The sequence below is a fragment of the Protopterus annectens genome, chromosome 11.part0, assembly GCF_019279795.1.
Source record: "Protopterus annectens isolate FY-2018-M chromosome 11.part0, PAN1.0, whole genome shotgun sequence".
NCBI classification, from domain to species: domain Eukaryota; kingdom Metazoa; phylum Chordata; order Ceratodontiformes; family Protopteridae; genus Protopterus; species Protopterus annectens.
In genome coordinates, this window is record NC_056745.1 from 518,282,405 (window position 1) to 518,308,884 (window position 26,480).

A 26,480-nucleotide genomic window follows, 5' to 3' on the forward strand; every position below is an offset into this window, starting at 1 on the left:
TTTTTTATATCACAAAAACCTGGCATTTTATCAGGGGTGTGTACACTTTTTATATCCACTATTTTCTGAAAGTTATGAAGTATGAAATTCAAATGTATTCTGTTATTTAGCGGCTGTAATCATCATTGATTTGCTAGAAAATCACAAGTCTTATGAAGAACAGACCAAAAATTTGAGGCAAAAATCTGGACATTCTGTGAAAATCAGTAGAGTTGAGCTATAACCTTTTCTGGTTGCTTTTCTTAGAGGTTCTCTAAATTTCTTCTTTGCTGGCATCCAGGCAGTGTACTTTTTAATAGATGAAATTTTACTCAGGCTGACAGTATCCCTGGCTATTATTTCTCAGTTTCTGTTTTCACAATGAAACAAATGAAATTAAGCTGTTGATCAGTGTCCAAAACCTAGACTAATACTTACAGAATTTTTACCATGTTGTGTAAAAGAACCGTATTTTGGAAGCTGTGGCAAGCAGGTAGAAAATTATCACTGGCCTAGAGTCCTGTATTCATACAACCCAATTACACTGAGACACTGAAACATGACTTGCAGGTTGTGTAAGCCATTTGTGTAATCTAAGAAAACTGAAGTTGAATTGTTGTTCCCTGATATTTTAAATGTATACTGGAATGGTAAGTTGTTGACTTTGAAACAGAAGGGAAAATAGGCGTTCCGGCCCCAAAATCCGGACAATACCAAGAAAGGAGGGGGGGTATCCATATTCATCAAGGACACCCACACCTCAAGACTGGTGGCAACGCACGATGCATCGGAGACCATCCAGGTGCAATTAACCATAGGCAAGACTGCTCTGCAAATTGTAGCATGTTACAGGCCACCCTCACAAACTCAGGAACCTCACATGGCCTTCCTGAAAACACTAGAGGGGATAAATGTATCACCAAACACCATCATACTAGGTGACTTCAATTACCCTAATATAGACTGGGAACACTACTCAAGCCCAAACACCCTAGCCCAAAAGTTCCTGGAATTCATAAACTCAAATGCCATGGAACAACTAGTCACCATCCCCACAAGAGGAGATAACATACTTGATCTCATCACCACGAACATGGGAGCACAATGTTCAACACCGGAAGTATACCCCTCACTGGTGAGATCAGATCACAAACTAATCTCGCTGGAGGTCCTCATCCCACCCCACCTGAAATAAAAAGACCACAGTAAAACTTCGAAGCCGACTTCACACTTCTAAAGACTAGTGTGGTCTCCTTTAAGGCCCCGAGCCGTGGAAAACAGTACTCAAGCCGCTGAATCACTCACAAATGCCTTCTACCAGCACCTGCAGGACTGCATGGATAAGGCAATCCCAAGCAAAACAAAGACTCTCTGTACCAAAGGCAAGCGTCCACTCTGGTGGACCCCAGCCATAAACAAACTCTACAACAAAAGGAGAAAGCTACTACAAGATAGAGCAAAATCCTTAAAAGGTAAGACACCCTTGATCACTATAAGTAAAAACTAAGAGCTCTCATAAAATCATCCAAAGCAAATTTTGAGAGAAAAATAGCTAAAGACTCAAAAGACAATCATAAGGCATTCTTTAGCTATGTTAGAAACCTGGGAGGAAACTCCCAGATATGCTCAGAACTAGTCAAAAATGATGTGAAGATTACTGATCCTACAGACATTGCCAACATACTGGCTGACAGGTTCAGTGCAAACTTCTCCCTCGCAAAAGGAGAGATAACTATACCAAACGATTGCAGCCCCCCAAACATTTCCAACGCCGAAGATAAAACTGCTCTCTCCAAAGCAAAAACACAGCATCCATGGGACCCGACGGTGTCCCCGGCTGTGTGCTCCACGAACTCAATGAGGAATTAAACCCACAACTAGGACAGCTATTTAATCAAAGTCTTACCTCTGGATATGTACCCAGGGAGTGGCGCACTGCAACTGTGGTCCCACTTCACAAAGGCGGTGCTTCCACCGACCCTGGAAATTACCGCCTATTAGCTTGACAAGCCTTATCTGCAAAGCCATGGAGAGGATCATAATGGACCTCATAAATAAAGACATAGGGAATTTGCAGACCTTGGACCCAACCCAGTTTGGCTTTGTCAAAGGCAGATCATGCCTTTTAAACTTGGTTGACTTTTTCGAAACAGTCACCAAAGCCATTGATGAGGAAAGGCAGTCCATACAGCCTACCTGGATCTGGCGAAGGCCTTCGATACAATACCTCACTGGTATCATTGAAAAACTCAGCAGCTTAAATGTTAACCCATACATCACAAGATGGGTTGCAAACTGGCTGAGTGACAGAACCCACAGGGTCAGAGTTGCTGGTGCCATGTCAGACTCAAAGCCTGTCACAAGTGGGGTCCCACAGGGCTCAGTCCTGGCCCACTCTTGTTTGGCATCTACTTTTCCAAGTACAAGCAAACACAGGAGGGTTATGGCTGACAAAGTTTGCAGATGACTGCAAACTGGGAGCCATAGTAGAAAACACATCTGACACAGATATCCTTCAGAAGGGTCTCACAGAAACGGATAACTGGTGCCAGAGCCATGGCCTAAAGTTAAATGCCAAAAAATGCATAGTCATACCCTTCGGGAAAAACAAGGTTACCCCTAGCTACCAAATAGGTGGCAATCCACTGAGCACAGAAGAAGTTATCAGGGACTTGGGGACCCAGGTTGATTGTAGTCTGTCATTCGACACCCATGTAGCTAAAGTAGTTAGGAAGACCTTCTACATTGCCCACCTTATCATGAAGGGATTCTCATCTAGATCAAGGGAGGTCATGGTCTCCCTTTACTCATCACTCATCAGACCAATGATTGAGTACAATGCCCAATTCGAATGTATCTGACCCGACACTTGCAGCAGCTGGAGAGACCACAAAAGTTCCTCACCAAAAGGATAAAGGGTCTCAAAATCTGTCCTATGCTGCCCGACTGAAAGAACTCCAACTCTATTCAGTCGCCACCGCTTGCTCAGAGGTGACCTTTGCCTAACATACAAGGCCATGTCAAACCCAGATTTGATGAATATGCTTCACCTCAAAAAATCTAGATCCACCAGAGCCACAAGGGCAGGAGTCTTAAACCTCGGCACGTCTATTAATAGGACGTGCTGGAGTGATAGATTCATCACCCAAAGACTCCCTATGCTGTGGAACAAAATCCCGGTATATGTGAGGCAGAGCACCTCGCTGGCCTTGTTCAAGAGAAATCTTGACCAATGGATGGGAGATCGCAAATATACCCCAGGGATTACCTCAGTGTCACTGCTCGACAGAGGCACAGCAAAATAATGGGTATAGTTCCCCATACTTAAGGGGTGGCGTAAGCCACAAAACGATGGGCTAGGCTTGTAAATGCCCTCGGGCAGATAGCCTAGTATGAACCTATGAACCCATGAGACTTGATCAATTACAAGTAGAACAAAAGGACAGAGAGACTATTGAACTGAGACACATTAATACTAATAGATAAATGTAGGATGAATCGAAGGAGAGAACCGATTTGAATTAGAAGTGATTTCTGTTTATGCATGCAGTCCTTGAAAGAACATGAATGGACAGATTTGAGCAGCTGTATGTGATATGAACTAGGGCACAATAGGGGTATGTTTCTTTAATGCAAGATATTAAGAGTTTTACGAAGTAAACAGATGTGATGGCTAATGATTTCCTGAGTATTGAGTAAGAGCTTCTTGACAAATTTTTGATGGTAGTTTTTGCAGCTTTCAGGGTACTTGCACAACTTTGTAAATATGTTTTCAAATTCATGTTAGAAGATTCAAGTTTTTTCATGCTTATCAAGTCCCCTGGTGAGTGTTCTGAAGTCATACTGAGATTTGAGTCTGTCTCCTTTGCATATCTTCAACCCTAGGTAGACACACTGATTAAAGTGGACACTCATGTTTCACTCATCCAGTGTGCCAGTGGGTCCCTCTGATGTGTGAAGTGTTATGTTCCTTATAATCATAGAAGTTGTTCAGTAACCATTTGAAACATTATAACACGAGTCAATCCCATAATGCTGAGACTGAATGGCCAAAAAAATAGACTTGCATATATTAAGTCCGAGATGACCATGTCTCAGAATATTCCCTTTTTCTCTGAGGTAGGGGATCTTGGAGTTAGTGTGTGTGCGTTATTTACACACGCACACACACACACACACACACACACACACACACACACACACACACACACACACACACACACACACACACACACACACACACATATCAACAGACACGCGTACACATACACACATTTTGGGGGGTCCTGCAGTTTTTTTCATCATGTCAGCACTTGGTGTTATTAAAATGTCAGCACTCATAAGGGCCAACCTGTTCTCATAAAATTAAGAGTACATCCTTTGGAGTACAGCCAGATATCAGTGAAAGACCTAGGATAGATGATTCCCAGTTTTGGTGACCTACCATCTGACTTGCAAGGCCTGCCATATATTTACTTTTGATCCCTTCAGTAATGTGAGAGCAAGCTGCCCTTTCTGTAGCAAGTACCAGAGGCTGTCATTCCCTCCTCCTGAATCTGACTAGGATGGTTATGTTGAAGGCACTGAGGTCCCCTGCTTTGGTGACGAATGATACCTGTCATCCTTACAGCTCTTCCCAGATGATCCTTCTTTGGGGAGATTCTCAAGACGTCCACTACAGGCCTGTCTGTTGCTGCCCCCCCCCCCCCATAGGAAAAGACTAAATGATGATAGGAAGGATATAGCATTTCCCACTCGGATCCTGTGTTTAGAGATGGTATTTCTGTGGCCTGAAAGTTTCACTATTTAGTTATTCCTGCTCCCAAAAATGCTGATACACTTTGTAAACCTCTGCAAAACTGGAATAAAGTCTGAGTATTCCAAGGCAAATTCCTTTGTTGTCTTCGTAGCCTAGCACACATCACAGTGGTTGTTGCATCATCTCTTGAATTTGATACCTGATAAGGAGTTTAAGGGTTTTGACATGGTGGGCATGAGGGTTTTTACCATTTTGGATGTTAGGACCCTATATTCTCTTTACAGCTCCAGAAAGACCTGTGCTGTTGTGTGCATGTGAAATAAGTTATCTCACATGTTGATCTGCAGGCCATTGTCTTTGTTAAATGTGTCTTTGCACTTGTGTTTGCCGAGCATATACTTAAAGCATTTCTGCCACAGTTTTTGTAAATATGGACAGTGTACCTAAAGGTTAACAAGTACAAATTGCTTAGGCTTGCCAAGGTGAGAAACGAGTAGAAATTTTTCTAATGTAAAGCATCCCTATAGCATGCCTGTATCTACTTTTTTAGTTGTGTCTGAATGTTATAGTTAGTCAAACTGCTTAGCCTTTCCCTGAGTGGTTACGAGCTTGAAGCTTAATACATTGCGAGCATTATGGCAACAGTTTTTTAATACCTTTTATATGCCTGAGTGACAATTGAACACAAAATCCAACTCAGTTATTTGAAACTTGTTCAGTCATTTCCTGTTTTAGCTATTTTCTCTGTGTTGTAATCTAGTTTTTTTATATTCATTTAGAGGCTTGCTTTTGTTTAAAAATTGCATTAAGTTTAACTAAGTTTCAGCTACTTGTTTCTGTTCACTTGTTAGTAGTCATCCTGTGTTAGCTAATTTTACTTCTGCTACACCACATCTTCACTGTTTCCCCAGACATGCTGTCCTTTTCAACTCGTGCACCTACAGTTTGCTAACTCTCCACTCTGGATTTATTTATTTATTTATTTTTACTGCCCCGTTTTTATTCCTGTGTGAGTGTTTTTCCCCACACTGTGGTGGATATCTGGCTCTCCTCCCTCTCTTACTACAGGATCGGGGTTAAAGCAAGAAAACAGAATTTAAAAAAAAAACTACTTAAAGGGAGAGCTAAATATTTCAGTTTGAGTGTATGTTTTATTACCATTTTTTCTGTATACTGCTGGCCATTTATTTAGTTGTTAGAAGAGTTAGTCTTGGAGATAGTGGTGTGCACACACACACTGGGTCACTATAGATTAGGTTCCCCTTACCCCCAAACATGTGAAAATAAGAACACAAACTGCTTTCAAAACTCTAAAACTCAAAATAGATAAAACCACTATAATCAGTAGGGGATATTAGAACCACCATTTGGTGTTTCAAAATTTCATTTTATCAGGCTATTTGTTTAACTCCTGGCACTGACCTGGAACTCTCTGGAGTGACTGACTGATTCTGTAGTTCAACTTCCTGGTCTGCTTCATTGTTTCTACCTGCCCTGTTTTCCCCTTGCTCTGCTCAGGCTCACTCAGCTCCACTACCCTACCCCCAAATCTCACCCACCCCCCACTAATCCTAAAATAATACTTCATAGCCACACCTACACCAGCCATTGATCCTATCACCTCTCTCTCTCTTACAACATGTCTTCAACCAATCTATCCTATTTTTGCTATCAATTCTTAACCCCTCTCCCTCTATCAACTAACAATCTTCACTATTTCTCTCCCCAAAACTCTCTCTATCAACTAACAATAGTACACAATTTCTATCCTCATAATTACCAAACACATCTTCCTCTCATATCACTCTATTATATTATATCTCTACACCATTTTTCTAAAATAATACTCTGGCTGCTACTATCACACTCACCCTCTTTATAGAAAATGCCTAGAATACTTACCTATGCTTCACTACTTCTTCACACATTCATAATTCTCCTCCTTCTCACCCAGTTAACAACTCTTAACTCAATAACTTTTCCTTCCAAACCTGCAACTGTTACATCCATTCCACTTCCTCACACAAACTTTTATTCTTATATATCCTCCAACCTCTTCCATATTCACCCTCTGCTCTTCCCCAAACTAAAAATTCTACCCATAACAAGCCATATTCTCTCGCACAGCATGCATGTCAGTAGTTTTAGAAAGCAAATACAACCACTCATTCTACACACCCACATTTTCCACAGTACCACTCAGTGGAGACCCTGTTCAGCTAAGCTGTCTGCCTAACCCTACTCCTTCAAATCCTTAAACCTAGTTGCACTTAAAAGCATTTGTAACAAAATCACTGGCTTGAATGCCTGGACATTCCATTACCAATCAGACATAATTGCCACACAGAAACTTGGCTTAAACCACATGTAAAAGACTGTGAATTCCTCCTCCCAGGTTTTAGCACCCTTAGACTGTATATACACCACAAGAAAGGAGGCAGTGCCGCCCTCCTATTCCCCAGTTCTTACTGCATAACCGCTTCTCTAATACTATTCCACAATTCTCCACTGCAGAAATTCTCATGTCATTACTGACAATAAATATTAGCAAAAAACTGTATGTTGTAGTCCTCTACATTCCCCCAGGCAGCAATAGAAAACATCCTAAGCTGGATCTCTACCACAATCAAGAACAAAACTATTATAAAGGGAAATGTAAATATTAATTGGTCTAACATCAGCTCAAAGCTTTCCTCCTGTAATGTTAACTTATTCCGTTTTACTCAATCACATCTCCTACCAGATTTAGCGAAAACAATACAGAAAGTACATTCCTAGATTGGATGCTGTTCTGTGACCTGCACAGAATCTGCTCAGCTGGTGCCATCCCAAATACTCAAGTGATAATTTCCCAGCTTTCACACTCATAACATCCCCTCCCTCCAAAAAGAACATCACATTAAACATACATGCAGTTTAGCTAACTTTGACTCCAAACATTCATCAACATACTGAAACACATGAACTGGAACATCCTAAACAACATTCCTCTAGATGATGCAGTAAAACTACTTTAATAGTCTGTTTCTACTTTAATAGTCTGTTTCTAGAAACCCTAAAGAGTCTTGCTCCCCCCACCCAAATAAAAATGAAACATTTAATCATGCCCCTTGGATAACACATTCAACAAAGCAATTAATGCAAGACATAGATAAATCCTGGAAGCAATGGCAAAAAACAAAAATCCAACCACCCTACACACAACTCCGCAACCAGGTTAAAAAACTAAAAACTCAAGACAAAAAATAATACTACCTAAAATTTCAGTCCAGTAACAAACATAACCCCCAAAATTTCTGGTCAGTTATTTCCTCACTACTAAACCCTGGCACAGAGTCAAGCCTACTCCATTTCCAAGTAAAAGTCACCAATGTAAAGCTAATCTGTTTAGTACCCATTTTAACAACATTTCTAATATCACTACCAACTTCACCTAACACCACACAGACTCAAACTCCTCTTCTACAAGTCCATCTCTTCTCACCCCATACCTACACCTCACCATCCTCTCTAAATTTTACTGTAATTTCCACCACACTCACTTCCTCTTTCTCCTTAAAACCATACAACTCCTCAAATTCAAACCTGGCTGCAGCAGATGATATGCCCACTGAATTCCTCAGACTAGCTGCAGATGCAACAGCTTGCCCCCCATTAGCATACTTATAAACTAGATCTATCCATGAGTCGTACGTCCCAGCAACCTGGAAATTACCTTTATATTACCCCTTCACAAAGGTGGTGACCCCATGGATGTCTCTAACTACTGTCCAATTGCTATTCTTTCGCCTGTCTCTAAGATTCCTGAAAAATGTGTACAAATTCAACTTCTTGAGTTTCTCATGCACAACCAAATTCTGTCACCTATACAACATGGCTTCAGACAGGGTCACAGCACAATGACCGTTTTAATCTCTTTCATGGACACAATCAACAAGGCTAAGGGACTCTGGTAAATGCCTCGTCTGTATTCTTAGACCTTTATAAAGTTTTCGATACTGTTTCACATCTTCTTGTTCTAAATCGACTCTCCCAAACTGGACTGTCCTCCCCCTCACTTAAATGGTTCACAAGCTACCTATCAAACAGGCAAGAAGCAGTCAGATGGAATACCACCCTCTCTTCTCATCTCCCCAAACCTACTGATGTTCCCCAGGGGTCTATATTGGAGCCTCAACTATTCAGCATCTTTATCAATAATCGACACTTAGCATTCACCCATGACTCTGTTATTCAATATGCAGGTGATTTGACTATTATTTGCTCTGCTGAATCTGTACCCAAACTCCAAGGTGTAACTCAACTTGCATTCTCTTCCATTGAAAATGGCTCACCAAAAAATCAGTTACTACTCAACCCTAACAAAATCAAGCTAATAGGTTTTACCCCCAAGAAAAATACCCCCTAAACAAAGACCAATTTACTTTACTGTCCCACAGCAAAGCACCTATTGAACTAGTCTCCCACACAAAATTACTTGGGGTTATGATCGATGAACACCTAAAATTTGATCTGCATATATAACACAGTATTAAAAAAAAACTCAGCAAAAACTGGGCTTGCTGTATAGGTACAAACTCTACCTTAGCCCTACAAGTAGAAAAACCTCTTGCCATCACTTATCTACTGCCTTCTCTAATGTACGGAACTAGACTACTCACCAACCTACTCTATACACTAATCAAAACTGGAAATTTGTTAAAACAAAATTGCTTGATTCGCTACTAATGCCTCTTACTCTACCCACCACTGTACAGCACTTCACTCTCTTAACTGGCTTGAACTCCCTCATTATCTCTCCTGCGTACAGTTAACTACAGCACACAAAATAATATACAAACCCTTAGAATGTCTTGCCGTCTCCTCACTGTTCAATGACTACCTACCCAAAAGTTAACTTAGATCTGAAAATCAACATCTACCGCAAATTTACAAACCAAACCTACCAGCAGGCCATCTCCTATACTCTTATTCCAGAGCCAAGATCTGGAACTCTCTTCCCATAACAGTTAAAACCAACCAAAACCTTGCACATTTAACTTTCTTATACAACTATCTCTCATCCACCTGGAGCTGTAATTGCTCATCACCTCCCTCCTTTAAGTCCTGCCCTCTTCCTCTTCCATAGCTTCTCATGCACCCTTAATTTACCTCTTCTACTTACATAGATCCTGGCTCACCCGTTACGACTGCTACTCTTTTACTTCCATGTTTAACACGTTCCTTACTATCTTATGCCTCAACCCTATCACACATTGAATTTTAACTGTAATATATTGTTTGGAGGGACAAACTCCCTATTATCTCGAACTCTACTTCCAAGCAATTGCCAATATACGACACTAAATGCATCATGTGAACTTCCCAAATTGTTTATTGTTCAACCGTGTATGTTTTGTATGTATGTATACACAATTGTGTGTAATTTGAACTTCTGAAAGTTAACCTGCCTGTATTTTGTTATTTTAATTGTTCATGTTTGTTACATGTACTTGGGAGATTTTTCTCCCCCGGGCCTCCACTGAAAATTAGCTCTTATGGCTCAGTGGACTTTCCCGGTAATCAAATGCCAATAAGTAAATAAAATAAATTTTAGTCTTCCATTGCAGATTAAGGCTCTAAAGAAGGTGACAGTAGAATTCCCATTATTAGGATAAGATAGTCTCTGGATAAGAACATATGCCCACTTCCTCAGTAGTGTACTGCATGTAGCTTTACAATGTATTTGATTGTGCTGGTGATGTAGCATGTCAACAGCATTAGATGTATGATTTTACCCAATTGAGTGGCCTAGGCTGTTTCTTATAAAGAAGCTAATGCAGAACATTATGCTTTGCCCTCTTCTAGGGAGATGTGCTGTTTGGGGAAGCTTCACAAGGTCTAATAGAAGGCCTACAGAAGATGATGTGGGTATTGACTGCAGTGAAGAGCCTCTGATAACCCCTATCCATGGAACTTTTTTTTTTTCCAAGGCCCAACGCTTCACAGGAAGAAGCCTTAAAGAGAATGAGAGGGGTCATCAAACAACATTGGCGCTGCCACCAACTTTCTTAGCAGCGTCTTCCAGGAAGTGTCAGCAATGATCCCACAGTATTCTTAAGTGTCCAATTGGACTGCATGAGTGGAAACTAGTTCTATGGGTATGCCACAGCTTGAGGAACCTTCCCTGAAGACTGATAGGTTCTGCGTGGTATAACCAGACACAGCTTGAGGAACCATCCCTAAGGACTGATTGGTTCTGTGTGGTATAACCAGACACAGCTTGAGGAACCATCCCTAAGGACTGATTGGTTCTGTGTGGTTATTAGCCAGTCACAGCTTGGACAGATTACCATCTGTATGTTGTTTTTTATGTGCTTCCTGATTCAACAGTACTGGGTTATGATTAAGAAGTATACATGTATAAAATGGAAGAAATGCATGTCATTAATATCATTATGTATATGTAGGGATAGAATCTCAGCTCAACCTTTATTTAGTGTAGAAACTTTCCGACATTAGATAGATCTTACAGCTATTAGAGCATGAAGGGATTTGTTTTTTAAAAGTGCTTTTCCATCAGTCTTGTTGCCATTGTAACACAATGGAGTATCAGAACGGCTTCAGACCAGTCAATTAACAAATTTCATTTGTCATTTCTGTAATACTGTATAAACGGAATTGATGTCCGCCTGTCTTGGTATCTGGAACCATATGGTTTTGTATACTGAAATATTAAGTAGCAAGTAATCATCAGTAGCACCTGTAAGGGAGAGCTAATGTGTGGCATGTCTAGTAGAACATGCTCAGTGTACTCAACAGTAGTGCATTCTCAGTGAGTGGAAACTACAGCCCAGGTAGGCAAGGTTTTGCTAGCAGGTAGAATAGCACACCCTGTGTGTCTAAAGGACACAGGCAGCCTGTAAATGTTTCATCTCCCAAACCCATGCTTACAATTATCAAGGGTACCAGAACTTGTCAGAGATTTGGGATGCATGACTAGGTTTAAAAAGCCCCTTGTGGTCGTTAGCCTAGTAAACACCTGTGATCCTATGAACACAGGTAAAGTGATTCAAAGAATGAAGCATCATTTTAACTGAAGTTGCAGTCTGAGTAGCATTTGTTCAGCAGATTGGTGAATGAATATAGATCGTTTTCAGTCTCTGACGTATGCTTGTAATAAAATGTCTCAATCCTTTCTGATTTAATTATATACTTATTTAAATATGAACTTAAAAGGAACAGTACTCAGCTGTAACCCCTAAAGGGTAACTGTATTGTGGCAACAGTGCACCAACACCAAGGGTTCCCATGTTTTGCTTCCCATATTATTTCCCCATATTTTTAAATATTTTTCTATATGCTTTTTGCTTATGTGCATTCTGACCATCACACCACATCCTATAGGACTTGAAACCATTCATTACATCACCTCTAGTGGGTATCCCTAGCATGGAGACAGGAGCTGACTGTAGCGGACATCTTCCTAGTAGATGTAAAGGTGGTTTGTTCCCTTGACACTAACCTGGTAATGAAGGCATTTCTAGTAAGGCCCTAACCAGTCCCTTAGTGGCTGACATGAACACACTATTCACTGTGAGGCCTACTAAAGCCTCCCCATGTGGGCGAATGCTTCTCTTCACATTCAAATGAGCGCTGCTATCACTGGCTTTGGATTGTTAAGTCCCACATTTGGTTCTGGATTTATAAGATGCTCTGCAGGCCTCTGCTTGCCTGTTGATTTTTGGTTTACTGAAACTGTCCCACCATCCTCCAAGGATAGGTGAGCTGGCATTAGACAGTCAGTCCCATCCTCCCCTGCTGCATGGCTTTTCCAGTACCTGAACTGCTATTCAGACGTACATTGTCTCATCCTTAGTCAGGACTGGCTTACTTATGAGCAGCCAATGATTTTTTTTTGGATCACTGTTTACTGAAAATTAAATATTGAAAATGGTGAGCTGAAAAAGCTAAAAAAAAAAAAACACACACAAGAAGTCTAATCTGGTCTGCCCAGCTTCAATCAGAATTAAAGCCCAGCAGTTATGAGCGAAGTCCATAAAACTCACTCCTTGACTATGTAGTGTTTCCATACTAATGGTGTCTGTCTGAATAGTTCTGTATCTCCATGTGCACACAACAGGCAAGAACATGGGTGCTTGTATATCTCTCAGACAAAAAAGTTTGATCCTTGTCTGTTTGAATTTTAAATGCAGGCATTAGTGTTTGCAGATGATAAAGCATGTTCCCTTAATGCTTATCAAACTGTTTTTAAAGTAGTGTTCTTGACTGCATGGTCCCTGTTAATGCAAAATTATCATTTCTGAACAGGAAGGACCTTGAAACCCTGCTAAGCAGGAGACTGTTGGTTATGGAGAACTTTAAGGACAGGGTCATCTATTAAAAGGATGGGATGTGGGCTATTCCCTTAAAGTGCTGAGATACTTTTTTGTTGGGGTTTAAATGCCAAGACAGTGTGTGTGACACAGTATACTCACAAGTGCATTTTGAAGGCAAACTGTTATTCTAAATATGTAAAACAACAGATTTGTTATGTAATGGGAAAGTGAGCTTTTCTCCCTGGGATTCTGCTGAAAATGAGCCATGCTCAGGCAGAATGTAATTGTGATAATGGAGAACTACTGCTTTGTTATTGGCAGTGTGAGCTCCAGTGAAACATTTCACCTAGAAAATTTAAAAACATTACAGACTCCATAACCTGTATTTTAAAATGAAATTACCAGTATTTTTTTCTAATAGTTTGTGCAGCAATTTGCCTTATTGAATGTTTTTTTTTGCATATTGAGAAGTAAATAAACGAATACAGTCTTGACCATTTTACTTCATGACTATCCATCATCCTTAGCAACAGTATGAGTAAAATCTGATGAGAGATTACATCCTCATGAGGGCTGACTCTGTGATATAAAGGGATGAAGCCCTGACTGCCTGTCTTTCGGCTTCTCCCGTTAGGGATCGCCACAGCGGATCATTGGTCCACAGATTGATTGGCAGTGGAGTTTTTACAGTGTCGAGTTGCCAGCCCGGTACCCAACCTTCACAGAAGGCACACACACACATACGCACCTACTGCATGTCTTTAAAACTCATTCGACCACAGAGAGGACATGCAGACTCCACACAGAATCGAACAGGAGAACCTCTTGCTATGAGGCGACAATGCTAACCACTGCACCACCACGACTGACTGCATACTAGATTATTTTTAGTCGTTAGCTTTTGTGATTGTGAATCACACTGGAGTCAAAATTTCAAAAATTAGTTTTGATAATGTCATCATCTAATATTACTGACCAACAGAAGTTATCTTCTTATGTCATCTTTTATATAAAATGGATGGGTTAGAAAACTTGGTGTACTTTGGGTATGGTATGAGATCAACACATCTAGGCTGTAAAGTTTGAGGTTGTGCTGTATATGAAGTGATAGTATTGTGTATCATTGTAGAATGTTGCATAAGTCTTTATTGCTGTGTTTAATCAGTGGAAAAAAATGCTGTCATAAGGGTCAACAAGAATTTGTGAACTGAGGACTGTTTTGGCATATACATATATTTGTTTGCTTTTGTGGAAACTTTGATTCATAAGAACATAATTTATTTGTTAGTCATGGTCTGTGCTCTCTGTAGTACCATGGGTCCCCTGACTGAAAAACAAGGTTCGACTTTTCAGTCATCTCAAGGAGACACTCAGGAACACGTCTTAAAGAAGTTCTCGAAGATTATTGACAGACTGTCTGAAAAACTACAAAATAAAAAGTGGTTATCCTAGAGGGGTGTAAAACTTGGGGCACTCTGATGTCAAAGGAAAGCCTCCATAAAGTTTTAGTAGTATTAGTTACTGTTTACTACTTCCTGCATGGGTACATTAGATGGGTACAGGGTACGCAAGCCAACTGATACACAGAATATTGTCAAGTCTGAGCAGATAACATGTTTCAAAAGAGCACTCTAGCTCCTAGCAGGAAAATATCTTCTGTCAAGTGAATCCAGAGAGACTTGTTTAAACAAAGCATTGGGGGGAAGGGGGCAACAGGATAGATTGAACCAGAAATGGATACGAATTGCAGATGTAGACTAGAAACTGGTACAGGATTCAGTGGTGTATCTTCATTTTGTTCCTAGGTGAGTACTAAGCTAGCTTCCCTTGTGGACCACTTTAAGCTTAGACAGTTTCCTTTGGTGAGAATTAAACACTGTACCTCTTGTTTGTGAGTTAATCACCTAAGTTATTGTGCTTAATAGCAACTTTAAACCACCACTTCTTCCCCCAGGATGAGTGAGCCAGCATCAGCCACTTTTCCCCAGCCTTGCCTGCACAGGTCCTTCAGTGCCTGAGCCACTGCATAAACTCAGGTTCATAGATAAGTACTAGGCAGTCAGTCCAGATCATCATGAGCCTAGCCAGACAGTGACCACAGGTGAGAATCAGACCCTGTACTTTGTGTCTGTGAGGTGAACACCTTAACTGTTATAACTGCACAGACCAAAAAACACCGTGCCAGAAAGGATAAATGCAAGACTGCTCCCAAAGTAAGCACAAGTCATGTGAGATTGCTTGAAGCAATTTCATTGGTTGTTCCAGACTTTTTAAAATGTTTTGCCATCAGTTTATTTTATGGTCTGATGAAGCTACTTAGTGAAAGCGCTTACCATATTGAATTAAATGTGGTTCTTTTTTATATTTTATGACAGTGGTGATTTATTTTTTGCCATGTTTGTAATCTGCACTCTTAATTTTATCTATTGTGACCTTAACTGTTGTGCTAACTCCCATGTGGGTCTAGAATGAAAGACATTTGTTTTTTTCTTGTATTACAGTTGCATTTACTGTGCTTTGACAACAATGATTCTTTCACACTATAACATTCATGGCCTGAACGACTCTTATGTTTTTCACTTTAAAGCAAACGAAATGCAAACAAAACAAATAATTTAAAAAAATGCAGTTAGTATTGATTTTCCTGGATTATGGTGTGTTACTGACCATTTCAGTAAAAAAAAAAAGGTTTTCATCAAAAAGGAACTTAGTGCAATGGTTGAAGATGGCATTTCCTCCTACACCCTTCTTAAGACCTTCTGCAACATCTTCCAGTAATAGATAGTGTCAGTTGTTTAGGGCTTTTCACTGAAGTAGTCTATTGACTACATACACATTTCTGTTGGTGAGAATGTGGCATCATGTTTCAGAGCATTTTGTTTACATAACATAGCTGTTTGCTTTTGACCTTTATTGAGGGTACCTCAGTGCTAATTTGTGCCTTTTATGAGGCTATATAATGTTTAATTCTTTGCATAATGCTAATTCTTTCTGATCTTTACCCTTGCAGGATACTTTTTGATCTTGGAGGAGCCTGTCAACAATATCACCATAGTGCAGGGACAGACGGCCACGTTGCATTGCAAGGTATCTGGATATCCCTCTCTTAACATCAGGTGGCTGAAAAATGATGCACCAGTGGTTCAGGAGCCACGAAGAATTACAATAAGGAAAATGGATTATGGCTCTCGACTACGGATTCAGGACCTGGATACAACAGACACTGGCTATTATCAGTGTGTGGCCACGAATGGGATTAAGACGATCACTGCTACTGGCGTTCTCTTTGTAAAACTTGGTCAGTTCTATTCCTTTATCATTTCTTAAGCTTTCCTAGTATTTGTGGAGAACTTTCTTCAGGCTACATTTAATGTGGTTTCAAGCAGCATGTAATTAAACTGGCTTGATTTACATTGTAAGGTAGCGTATTGGCTTTGAAGCCAAATGTGAATTTAGTATAAAGATTGCTTTGTGCAGTCCTTGTTTACCTAACGTAGGGATAGGCTTTTCTTTTGGCTTCTGAATTCAGTCAAGTACAGGAAGGAAAACTATCTTACAGCATGAAATAATGCAGTTTAATAAAACAAGTTGTTCAGTATGCAAGAGTGATTCATTTTACTTCATTTTCTCTCTGATGGGGCTTGGGTATCATGATTTTATTTGTGGTTTTCAAAATAACAGAGTGTAATTACATGAAGGAAATTTAGACCAGAGCCTGTGGCCTGGGGCAAAATTTCTTGAAAGAAATGCATAGCTTTGTTCAATAAAGCCATAATTGTTTTCTCGGTTTAACATTTCATTTTGCTGTTCTGTATTTTAATATCCTTTTTTTATTTATACAGGCCATTCTCCAACACTCAGTCCAAGTCATAGTGACCAGTAAGTACCTGTTATATCATACCTTTGTCGATTTTTTCCCGTGGTCCATGTTTACAAAAAGGCAGTAGGCAGTATCACCCTTCTGTTATTCAAAAGTTAAAAATGCTTCTACAGAGAAGGACTTTTTCCTAGCTGACAACAGCAAGCAACGTATTGAGCAGTCCTGCTGCAGTATGATTTACTGCTTTTTGTGATCATGTTAACCAAAGGGTGCTGTGCCCAGTGTATGTATATTCTAGCTGGGGTCTTAACCTTTATTTGTACATGTGAATATCTGTTTTGTGAACATGGGTTTCATTAGTCAGGGCATAACTAAGGCATTAGAAACTGAATGTTGTGTTTACTATCTGTTGGTTGTTTCTTTGTGGACCCTAGCTTTTGTGGTTTTGTGCTGAATTACTAAAATGGATATAAAGTACGAATTTGGTCACCTCAAAGGGTTCTCTTACCTAGAAGATAATAACTTTGTCAAATGAAGCAAAAAATCAGGGCCGTAAAAATGTTAGTGCTCAATTGTTTTATCATGAGTTTGTGTCCTTGATGATATTTGCCTTGTCTTTGTATTGTGGCATTATTACTAGGAACTCAAGATATAGATTCAACTTCTCTCCCCACACGAGTAGGGTTTCCTTAAAAACATAGATAGCAGGCAGTGTATGTACTTTAACACAGACTTGTTATAGTGCCCGTTTGCAAACTGGTCTGCCTCCAAGTCATGCAGTTTGTATAATATCACATACCTCTGCTGTGTTAAAATTGATATAGTACAGTTATGTAGTATGCCAGATGAAGAGTGCTTGTATTCTTAAGCTGAAGAACCCCACATTAAGTTACACCAAAAGTGTAGTTTTGGGTCAGCACTTGTCAGCATTGACTTTAATGGTTCTGCATGGAACTGACTTGCATATCATGATGGCACTTGTTTGCATGATCCTTTAAAGTGGTCTCTTCAGCTCCAGTATTATGTTTGTTTATTTATTTGCTTTGTAAGAGTAGTTTATTTTACTTTTTAACCAGCAGTGCCACGAGCATCTGTTTTGCAGTTTTCATGGTTGGCCCAATACCATTGTGTGATTAAGTGACTTCCTAAGAATAAAACAGAAGACAAACTTGTTAAGTTTAAAACAACTAACAAACAGATACTCAGGGAATCAAACTCGGGACTCTAGGATGAAGCTTTGTTACCAGCTTGTAGCCATAAACCTCTGTAGTAAACTTCCAATGTAATATTAGAGTGGAAGTCTGACGTTGTTTCTGCTGGGGAAGCTTTGTAGTTTGTATTTATTTTTCATGTTTAAAAATGGTAAAAGATTTGCAGAAAAATAGTGTAGGCTGACATGTCAGTCATAGTTTTTTTTTTTTTTTTTAAGTTGATTATTGCCAGTGCTACAATGGGCCTCGGAGGGCAAGTTTGATTATTCAGTTAGAAAAGCATTGATGATGTTTTGTAATCATTGCTGCCATAAACACTTTTGCAGGTTTAAGGAACTGAGTCATTAACCCAGCTGTGTAATCTTACAATGAAAGATGTTTTACTTATCACACAAATCAAACCACCATGTATTTCATTTTATCTATCTTTGTTTTTGTATTATGAGCGCTGCCATTGTTTTCATTTGGCTGTGTTATTTGTCAAAGTTTTTCTTGAAATGGGCTTTAGGAAGCAAGAAAAAGAAAAAAGTTGAGACCTATTCTCACCTGTCCGCCTTAAAACACATACATCATTGCCCCAAAAATTCAAAATGCTGACCCCCTCAACTTTTCCCATGCTGCATGGGGAGTGTTGGCTGGTAACTCTAGATCTCAGGAGGGTACCTGCACGTGCCCATTCGACCAAAAATTGCAGAGGATACCTGATTTCTTGCAGGATCAGAGATCAATCTCTCAGCATTTTTTTCTTTGGTCTGCTGCGCGCCCAGAGTATTCACAAAATGCCAACAAAATGCCTGCCACAGACTGCAGACTACAGGGAATATAAATTACTCTTACATACGACCTGACGACAAAGCAAGCAAGCAACAAAAGCTGAAAACAGATTTACAAAGGTCATTTACTTGTTACAAGCCCTGGGATACACAATAGTCAATAAACAGTCAATTACACTGATCAACAAGAAAACAAGAACATTCTCATGCTGGAATTGAGGCATGTAAAACTATTGGAAAACAAAAGAACTTCTAACTGCAGCAGAAAACTTAACTGGAAAGCACTAATTCTTACACACAACAAACAGCAAGAAAAGGCTACAGGCCTCACAGTTTGCATCCCTTTGGCCTTTCCCACATCATGCACAGGAGATGCTGGTATGCCTATGAATGTACAAAAAGAAAGCTACAAGCACACACACAGACACAGAAATCTCAGAACATCCTACAACTAGAAAACCTAACAGCTTTATACAACAGCCAGGGCACAGTCAAACTTACTCAATACAGGCACAACTTTTTGAGCAAGCCAAACCATCACAACCAAGACTCTCAGACCCAGGGATGAGGCTGAGGAAATGATGAATGCTGACATGGACTCAAGACCAGCTACCAAAAAGAAAATGCTGGCAGTAACTGGCAGTCAAAAAAATTCAGACCATTCATTCCTCAAAGGCCATTTGATGATAGGACAGACAACACCAGTCACAGTCATGTGCATCAAACAAGGAGGCACTCATTCATACCCCTATGCAGAATGACTTGACCTTGGAATCTTCTGGCTCTGCAGCTACAACAGTCCAGTTACAGTTGTTGTTGTGAAAAAAGAAAAAGAACAACCTAGCAGACAGCATAACCAGAACCACCGGACGTCGAATGCTACACTCTGACATCTCATCAACATCCGAAAGAAAAATGGAATGCCACAAATACATTAACAGCGTATCCCCACCAATCACCAGCCAAACAAAAATTCTGCATTCTGCATCCACCACCCATTGAAGGTTGACTCTAAGACCTTCAGGATGAAAGGCCTGACAGCCTATGCTTCTCACTTCTTCCCTTGATGCACAAGGTGCTACTGAAACTGAAATTGAAAATAAAGAGAACGCCCATAGATAATCCTGATCCAAGACAGCACTGAGACAGACTGGTACCCTGGTTTGAGAGAGAGAATCTCGAGAATCAATTCACAAGCTGATGCCTTTGATGAGAACAACCAACAACAACAACATCATGCAAAACCTACTAACCAAAACCAAGGCAACTGACCATCTGGAACATCACATAGCTTCAAACCCAGACAGACTCCAAAGGGGTTGAAGCCATGGACCTTATCCTTGAAGGAACTAGAACTCAAAAATTAGGCCAGAAACCAAGTGAAAAAAATGGAAAGGAAAAGGAAAAGAGGTAATGAATAAGGTCTGCCATTATTCTGTGCTTGGCAGAACTTTTACTACATACTCTGTCCTATTTCACATACAGGGCTCAACCTATCAATACATCACAGCAGCATATACTAATCGAGCGGCCCCACATCTCAACTCCTCTAGCGTCTTTTCATCAGCAGTTACTCAGGCCTCCTCTCAAAGGACCAAGAACAGGACTCAGCAGGAAACCTGACTGGAACTCCTGAAACCCTTGAAACTTTAAAGCAGAACTACCACACCCTCCGCTTTGACCAGTATGGAGCAAAGCCGTGCAATGCCTGTCGGAACCAACAGCTTTTAAGCCTCAGCAAACCTCAGCAAGGAAAACTGCTTACTACAGGCCAAAATCTTCCATCAAGACAGGGTATCTTCCATCAAGACAGGAACTAATCCATCAACTAATCCTAAGTTTTCCAGAGTGGCTTTCCCCAGAGCAATAATCTACCAGGCAATCCACTCACCTACAGCAGACAGGGGGAAAACACTACCTTCCCAGAACCTAATATAGGCACCTTGGATGTACACCTGGGAAGAAACTAAAACCTGGACAGAAACCAAGCAAACAGAAAATCGACCAGCTTTAGTACCAAGGAAAAGCAGCAGGGCTGAAAAGTAGGAAACAGACAAAAATTCAAATAGACCTAAATAAACTAGGATTACAATACTCCCCACATGGATGTCCTATAAGACTACAAGGCTAGACCATTCTACATGTTGGACAACCATCACTACAAGAAAGGACGGCTTTCTCTTATTTACTTGACATTTGGTACATTTTTATAATTTACTCCTTTATGTATACATTTCTAGGGCTTATAATTTACCTCTATACTCTAGATACCAGCATCCTTTGCTTTGTTACTTTTTCTTTCTCCCACCCAGCAGCATAATTTCTACCCATTTGTTTACCCTAAATTGGCTATGGTGATATACATATTTTTTATGACTGCACTCCTATCCATGAAGGATATGTGATGAACCCTGCAGTCTATACATGTAGGATTCTTCCATGAGGATCCCTACTCCTGTACTGGATTCCCCACCTCTCCTAATAGCTTGGTGGGGTGTTATTATGGTGTATTTACGTATATATTGGTACAGCTTTATGGTGTATTTTTTACCTTTTGGGTTCATACATTTTTATTTTGAAACACTGTTTTTGTTAATGAAAAATTAACCTTTTATCTATACAACACCTTTCTTGAGGGCAAAAAAGAGTGGGGGGTCAAATCCAAAGGAAGCAGAAGACCATGACTGCCAGAGATGACGCTCCTGAAGTCAGTGACGTCACTGACCCAATGATCGTCAAGCTGGACCAAAGTACTGAACTGACTACCAAAGGCTGCCATGACGATTTCATGCAGGTTTGTATGAACAGCAGTATGTTATGTATGACTTTGAACTCCAATTCAGAGTTGAATTCTAATCAGTATTTTTAGTGATAGTTCATTTATTTGATATAAGTAGTTTAGTGATGGTCATGTTAGGAATTTTTTAGTTTTGTAGTTCAGTAATGCTTTTTTAATTTAGTTTGTTATTAGTTAGAATCGGGTCTGTACCATCTCTGATTGACTAGTTGCAGTTAGTGTGTTATGTTTTGTTATATTTTGATTTTTCATTCTGTTAAGAACAAATTTCATTTCTGAACATTGTTACGAGAGCAGTTTTGCTGTTTTAAAGGGTGGGTTGTATGTGTGGATTTTGTGAGTACCGTATGCAAAAGTATTTTTTTATACAGTAGTGAATGTGAAATGTATTCAGTGTTTTATCTTCAGTTTTTTTCTGTGTAGATGTTCATCATGTTTCACTGTTACAGTCATTACACTTGGGTTATCCTGCTGGCAGGCTACCCGCAGTCGGCCTGAATTCCAAAGTCTTGGTCCGGCATCGGCTGCTGTGGCCTCTTCCCTGACATCAGTGCACCAGGGGTATAAAAGATGCAGCCGACTCCATTTTCTTCAGTCTTTCATGCCGCTCGGTGGCCGAAGCAAAAGCAGTTCCCAAGTGCCGGTCGGCCGACTCCTGAGATTTTCAAAATCAAATTTCAGATCCGAAGTCTTCATTAAAGCTAAGTACCCCGTTGGGGAAACTTTTTTCTTGCTCCAGACCGATGTCAGAAAAAGTTAACAATTGTATTTCTTGTGGGAAGCAAATACCTCATAAGGATTTTCATTCTTACTGTATTCCTTGCCTAGGCCTTGATCACAACGTTGCTAGCTGTCGGTTTTGCGCTAGATTTAACCAACGCACTATTAAGCGTTGGTACGATTTTGCCTTTCATTACTTTGGCCAAAGATTCAATTATATAATGCCGTCAGAACAACTGACTGGAGTTTATAAAAAGCGAAAGGAAAAGGACAGGCATCGGAGGTCCAAAACTGATGACGAGGCTTCCGCTAAGCCAGTCGGCTGTTCACCGGTTCTCCGTGAGGCACTTTCGCAGCCCCTGATGCCCGCTACCTCAGAGCCACAGGCTGCTGCCGATTCCCACGTGGAGCCAGTTAGGCCTCTGGATACTCAAGGTATTGGACACTCGGAAACTATTCCCTCAGATGGGTCCGGAGCCGCTGAGCAGGCATCGGCTTCTGAAGGTGTTTTCAGACCTACACAGTTATATGTAAAGCCTACCTCAGCTTCCAAAGCAAAGACTAAAGCAGTTCTAAAGACAAAGAAACAAGTACAGCATTCTCCTGGACAGACTTCCATGCCTAAAAAACAGATGCTCAAAATGGCCGAAGACCTAATTACCTTGATCAGGGGTTCCCATCCCCCTCCTGATAAGAGGCCTAGGCAAGAGACAGAATATGAATCTTCATATCAGGTTTCCATTTCCTCTGACTCCTCTTCTGAGCAGGAATACTCTCTTCCTCCCTATGAGGATTCTGATGCGGAAGAATCTATTCCTTCAGCCTCTCCTCCTGAGGATTTTTCTTTTGGGGAAACCCTGCATACCATGAGGGAGCACTTCCACTGGGAGAGCCAAGACTACTCAGAATCAAAGAAAAGGCTTAGAGATTTTCTTTTACTGCTTCAGCACAGGCCTCTTGCTATTCCCCCTGTGTTAGACATTGTAGATGATGTATTTTCAGAGTCTGGCCTTTCTCCTGACTCTTTACCCCCTGCCCCTGTAAAATCAGGCAGATACTACAGGGTTCCAGACTCAGATCAATTTCTTTATAAAAACCCTGCTGCTGATCCAGAAACTATTTCTCAGGGTCCTAAAGGGGTCAAGGCTTCTACTTCAAAAAACCCTATCCCCTCTAACAGGGATTCTAGGGCACTAGACAGATGGGGAAAAAAAGTTTACACTTCTGCTACTTTGGCTGTGAGGGCTTTAAATTGTCAATTTCATATGCTTAAATATCAGCAATACTTAATGTCACTGCTAAAACAGAAAATGTTGGCAAATTCTGATTGTGCAGAAAATAAGGAAATGCAGGATTTATTGCATGCTACTGAACAAGTGGGAAAGCATACATTGCAATGTGGTTTTGATTCTCTAGAGGCCTCTTGCAGGGCTGCTGTTACAGGTTCTGTCATTAGGAGACATGCTTGGTTAAAGGAACAGATTCTACCTGATCATGTTAAGGCAAAATTACTAGATGCTCCATTACAGCATGATACTTTATTTGGTGTCAAAGCAGAGGAGGTGTTGAAGAAAATGGAGGACAAAGCGAAATCTATGCAAACAGTAAAGGATTTCTTACAGGTACAGCCACCCAGATTTAGCAGGAACTGGCCTACAAAGAATTGGTCCTTTCCAGTGTCAGACAGACCATAAAGGGGCAGATACAGACACCCTAGAGGCAGATCCCAGCCCCAGGGCTCATACAGGCCTAAACAGTGGGGGGCTTCTACCTCCAAAAGCGGAGAAGACAAATCACAGCCATACAGGAAACAGTCCCAATGACTTTCCTCTGCCAGCACCAAGCACTTATCTTTTGGCAGCCCCCTTAGGGGGAAAACTAGCACTTTTTTCTCAAACTTGCTCATGATCACCCAGGACAAATGGGTCTTGAATATAGTGTCCCAGGGCTACAGGTTCCACTTTCATACACTGCCAAGGGCAAAAGGTATGCCAGACCTGCCACAAAATCAATGGGCAGAGGCACAAAAACAAGTTTCATCCCTCATGGACATGAGGGCCTTTCAGCGAGTACCACAGCAAGAGCAGGGACAAGGATTTTACTCAAGACTTTTCTTGGTACCCAGACAGGACAAAGCCTGGAGACCAATACTGGACCTGTCTGTTCTAAATACATTTCTTGGCGTTCCAAAATTCAAAATGTTGACTTTGCAGCAGCTTCTGCCCATGCTGGGCAAGAAGGCTTGGCTTGTAACTTTGGACCTAAAGGAGGCATACCTGCATGTACCAATCAGACATTCTTGCAGAAGATACCTCAGATTCATAGCTGACTCAATGCACTACCAATTCTCTGCACTGCCCTTTGGCTTATCTACTGTGCCCAGGGTCTTCACAAAATGCCTGGCACCAGTAATTGCATATTGCAGACAAAGAGGAATTCAAATATATCCTTACTTGGATGATTGCCTTATTCAAGCAGAGGACAAGGGCATTCTACTAGAGCACCTGGCATTTGTAAAAAGAGTATTGATTTGCCTAGGGTACACAGTAAACAAAAATAAATCAAATTTAGTACCCTCTCAAGAGATAATATTCCTGGGTGCAAGCTTAAATACAACTGCCTAGATGACTTATCTCACGCCAGACAAACAAAGGCAACTGACTTCTTACTTCACAATGTTGGCAACAAAGACCCAGTTATCTGCAAGAAAAATTCTGCAGGCTTTGGGCTTCATGGCATCCTGCATTTTGCTAATTTCATATGCCAGACTGCATATGAGGAAACTACAATGGTATCTAAAAAGTGTTTGGACTCAACATTGCCACAGCCTGGAAACATTGATTACCCTAATTCCTTGCCTTCAGCAGGAGTTTCGATGGTGGGCACAGTCCTGTCACCTCAACAAGGGACAGCCAGCCATTCAATCTACCCACAGCCAGGCAGTCAATAACAACAGATGCTTCAGATTATGCTTGGGGGCCCACATGGCAGGAAAATGTATTCAGGACACATGTCCCTCAAGCCAAATGCATCTTCATATCAATCAAAAAGAGATGCTAGCTGTTCAGAATGTCCTGACAGCTTTCAAGGACCTTCTTCATCCAGGGCAACTACTGATAAGGATGAACAATACTACAGTCATGTGGTACATAAACAAGCATGGAAGCACACATTTCTAGCCCCTCTGCAGACAAGCCATGACTTTGTGGGACACAGCATTGACTTATCAAGTACATCTTAGGGGTGGGATGTTGGCATAATGGTTAAGGTGTTTACCATACAAACACAAGGTGCAGGGTTTGATTCTCACATGGGGTAACTGGCTAGGCTGAAAATGGCCCACAAGGGCAGTTGGCCTAGTACTAATCTATGAATCTATGAATCTGCAAGCACAATTCCTGCCAGGAAAGAAAAATACTTTGGCAGACGAACTAAGCAGAAACATTACGGATCCCCACGAGTGGAAACTGGATCCACAAGTCTTCAGCATGATAACAAAGAAATGGGGATGCCCAGACATAGATCTTTTTGCCTCTCCTCACAACTGCCAACTACAGAGATTCTGCACAAGGACTTATAACAAACAAGCATGGAAAGTGGGTGCTGTGTCATTCAGCTGGAAAACCCTTACAGTATATGCCTTTCCTCCTCTACCTCTCCTTCCCAAGGTACTCCTAAAGGTCAGACAAGAGAAGAGAAAAATGATTCTGATTGCCCCAGACTGGCCCCGCCAGCACTGGTACCCAGTCCTAAAGAGCTTGTCTCAAGGCCCAGCCTGGACATTGCCTCTAATTCCTCACTTACTGACCCAACGAAACAATCAGATCCTGCACAGCCAGCTCAGGACCCTAAATCTGGCAGCATGGCAAATAATGTAGCCATTCAGAACACACCTCTTTCTAAAGCAGTGATGGATGTTATTTTGGAGGCCAGGAGGCCAAGTACCAGAAAATCTTATGCAGAAAAATGGAAGAGATTCTGTGCTTGGAACCAGGCACAAGAAATTGACATGCTTGTATCAAATATTCCTCAGATTTTACAATACCTAACTGAGATGCTGGACAAAGGCCTATCCTTCTCATCAATTAAAATCCATGCCTCTG

General features: G+C 40.8%; 1 protein-coding gene across 1 annotated transcript in view; it reads left to right on the forward strand.

The window, feature by feature from the left end:
- Positions 1-26,480, forward strand: part of ROR2 (receptor tyrosine kinase like orphan receptor 2) — a 1,224,572-nt gene that overhangs the window by 963,712 nt on the left and 234,380 nt on the right. The window contains exons 3-4 of the mRNA XM_044088021.1: positions 16,067-16,354; positions 16,899-16,935. Coding sequence (XP_043943956.1) covers positions 16,067-16,354; positions 16,899-16,935 — 325 coding nt within the window. The remainder of the gene's footprint in view (positions 1-16,066; positions 16,355-16,898; positions 16,936-26,480) is intronic.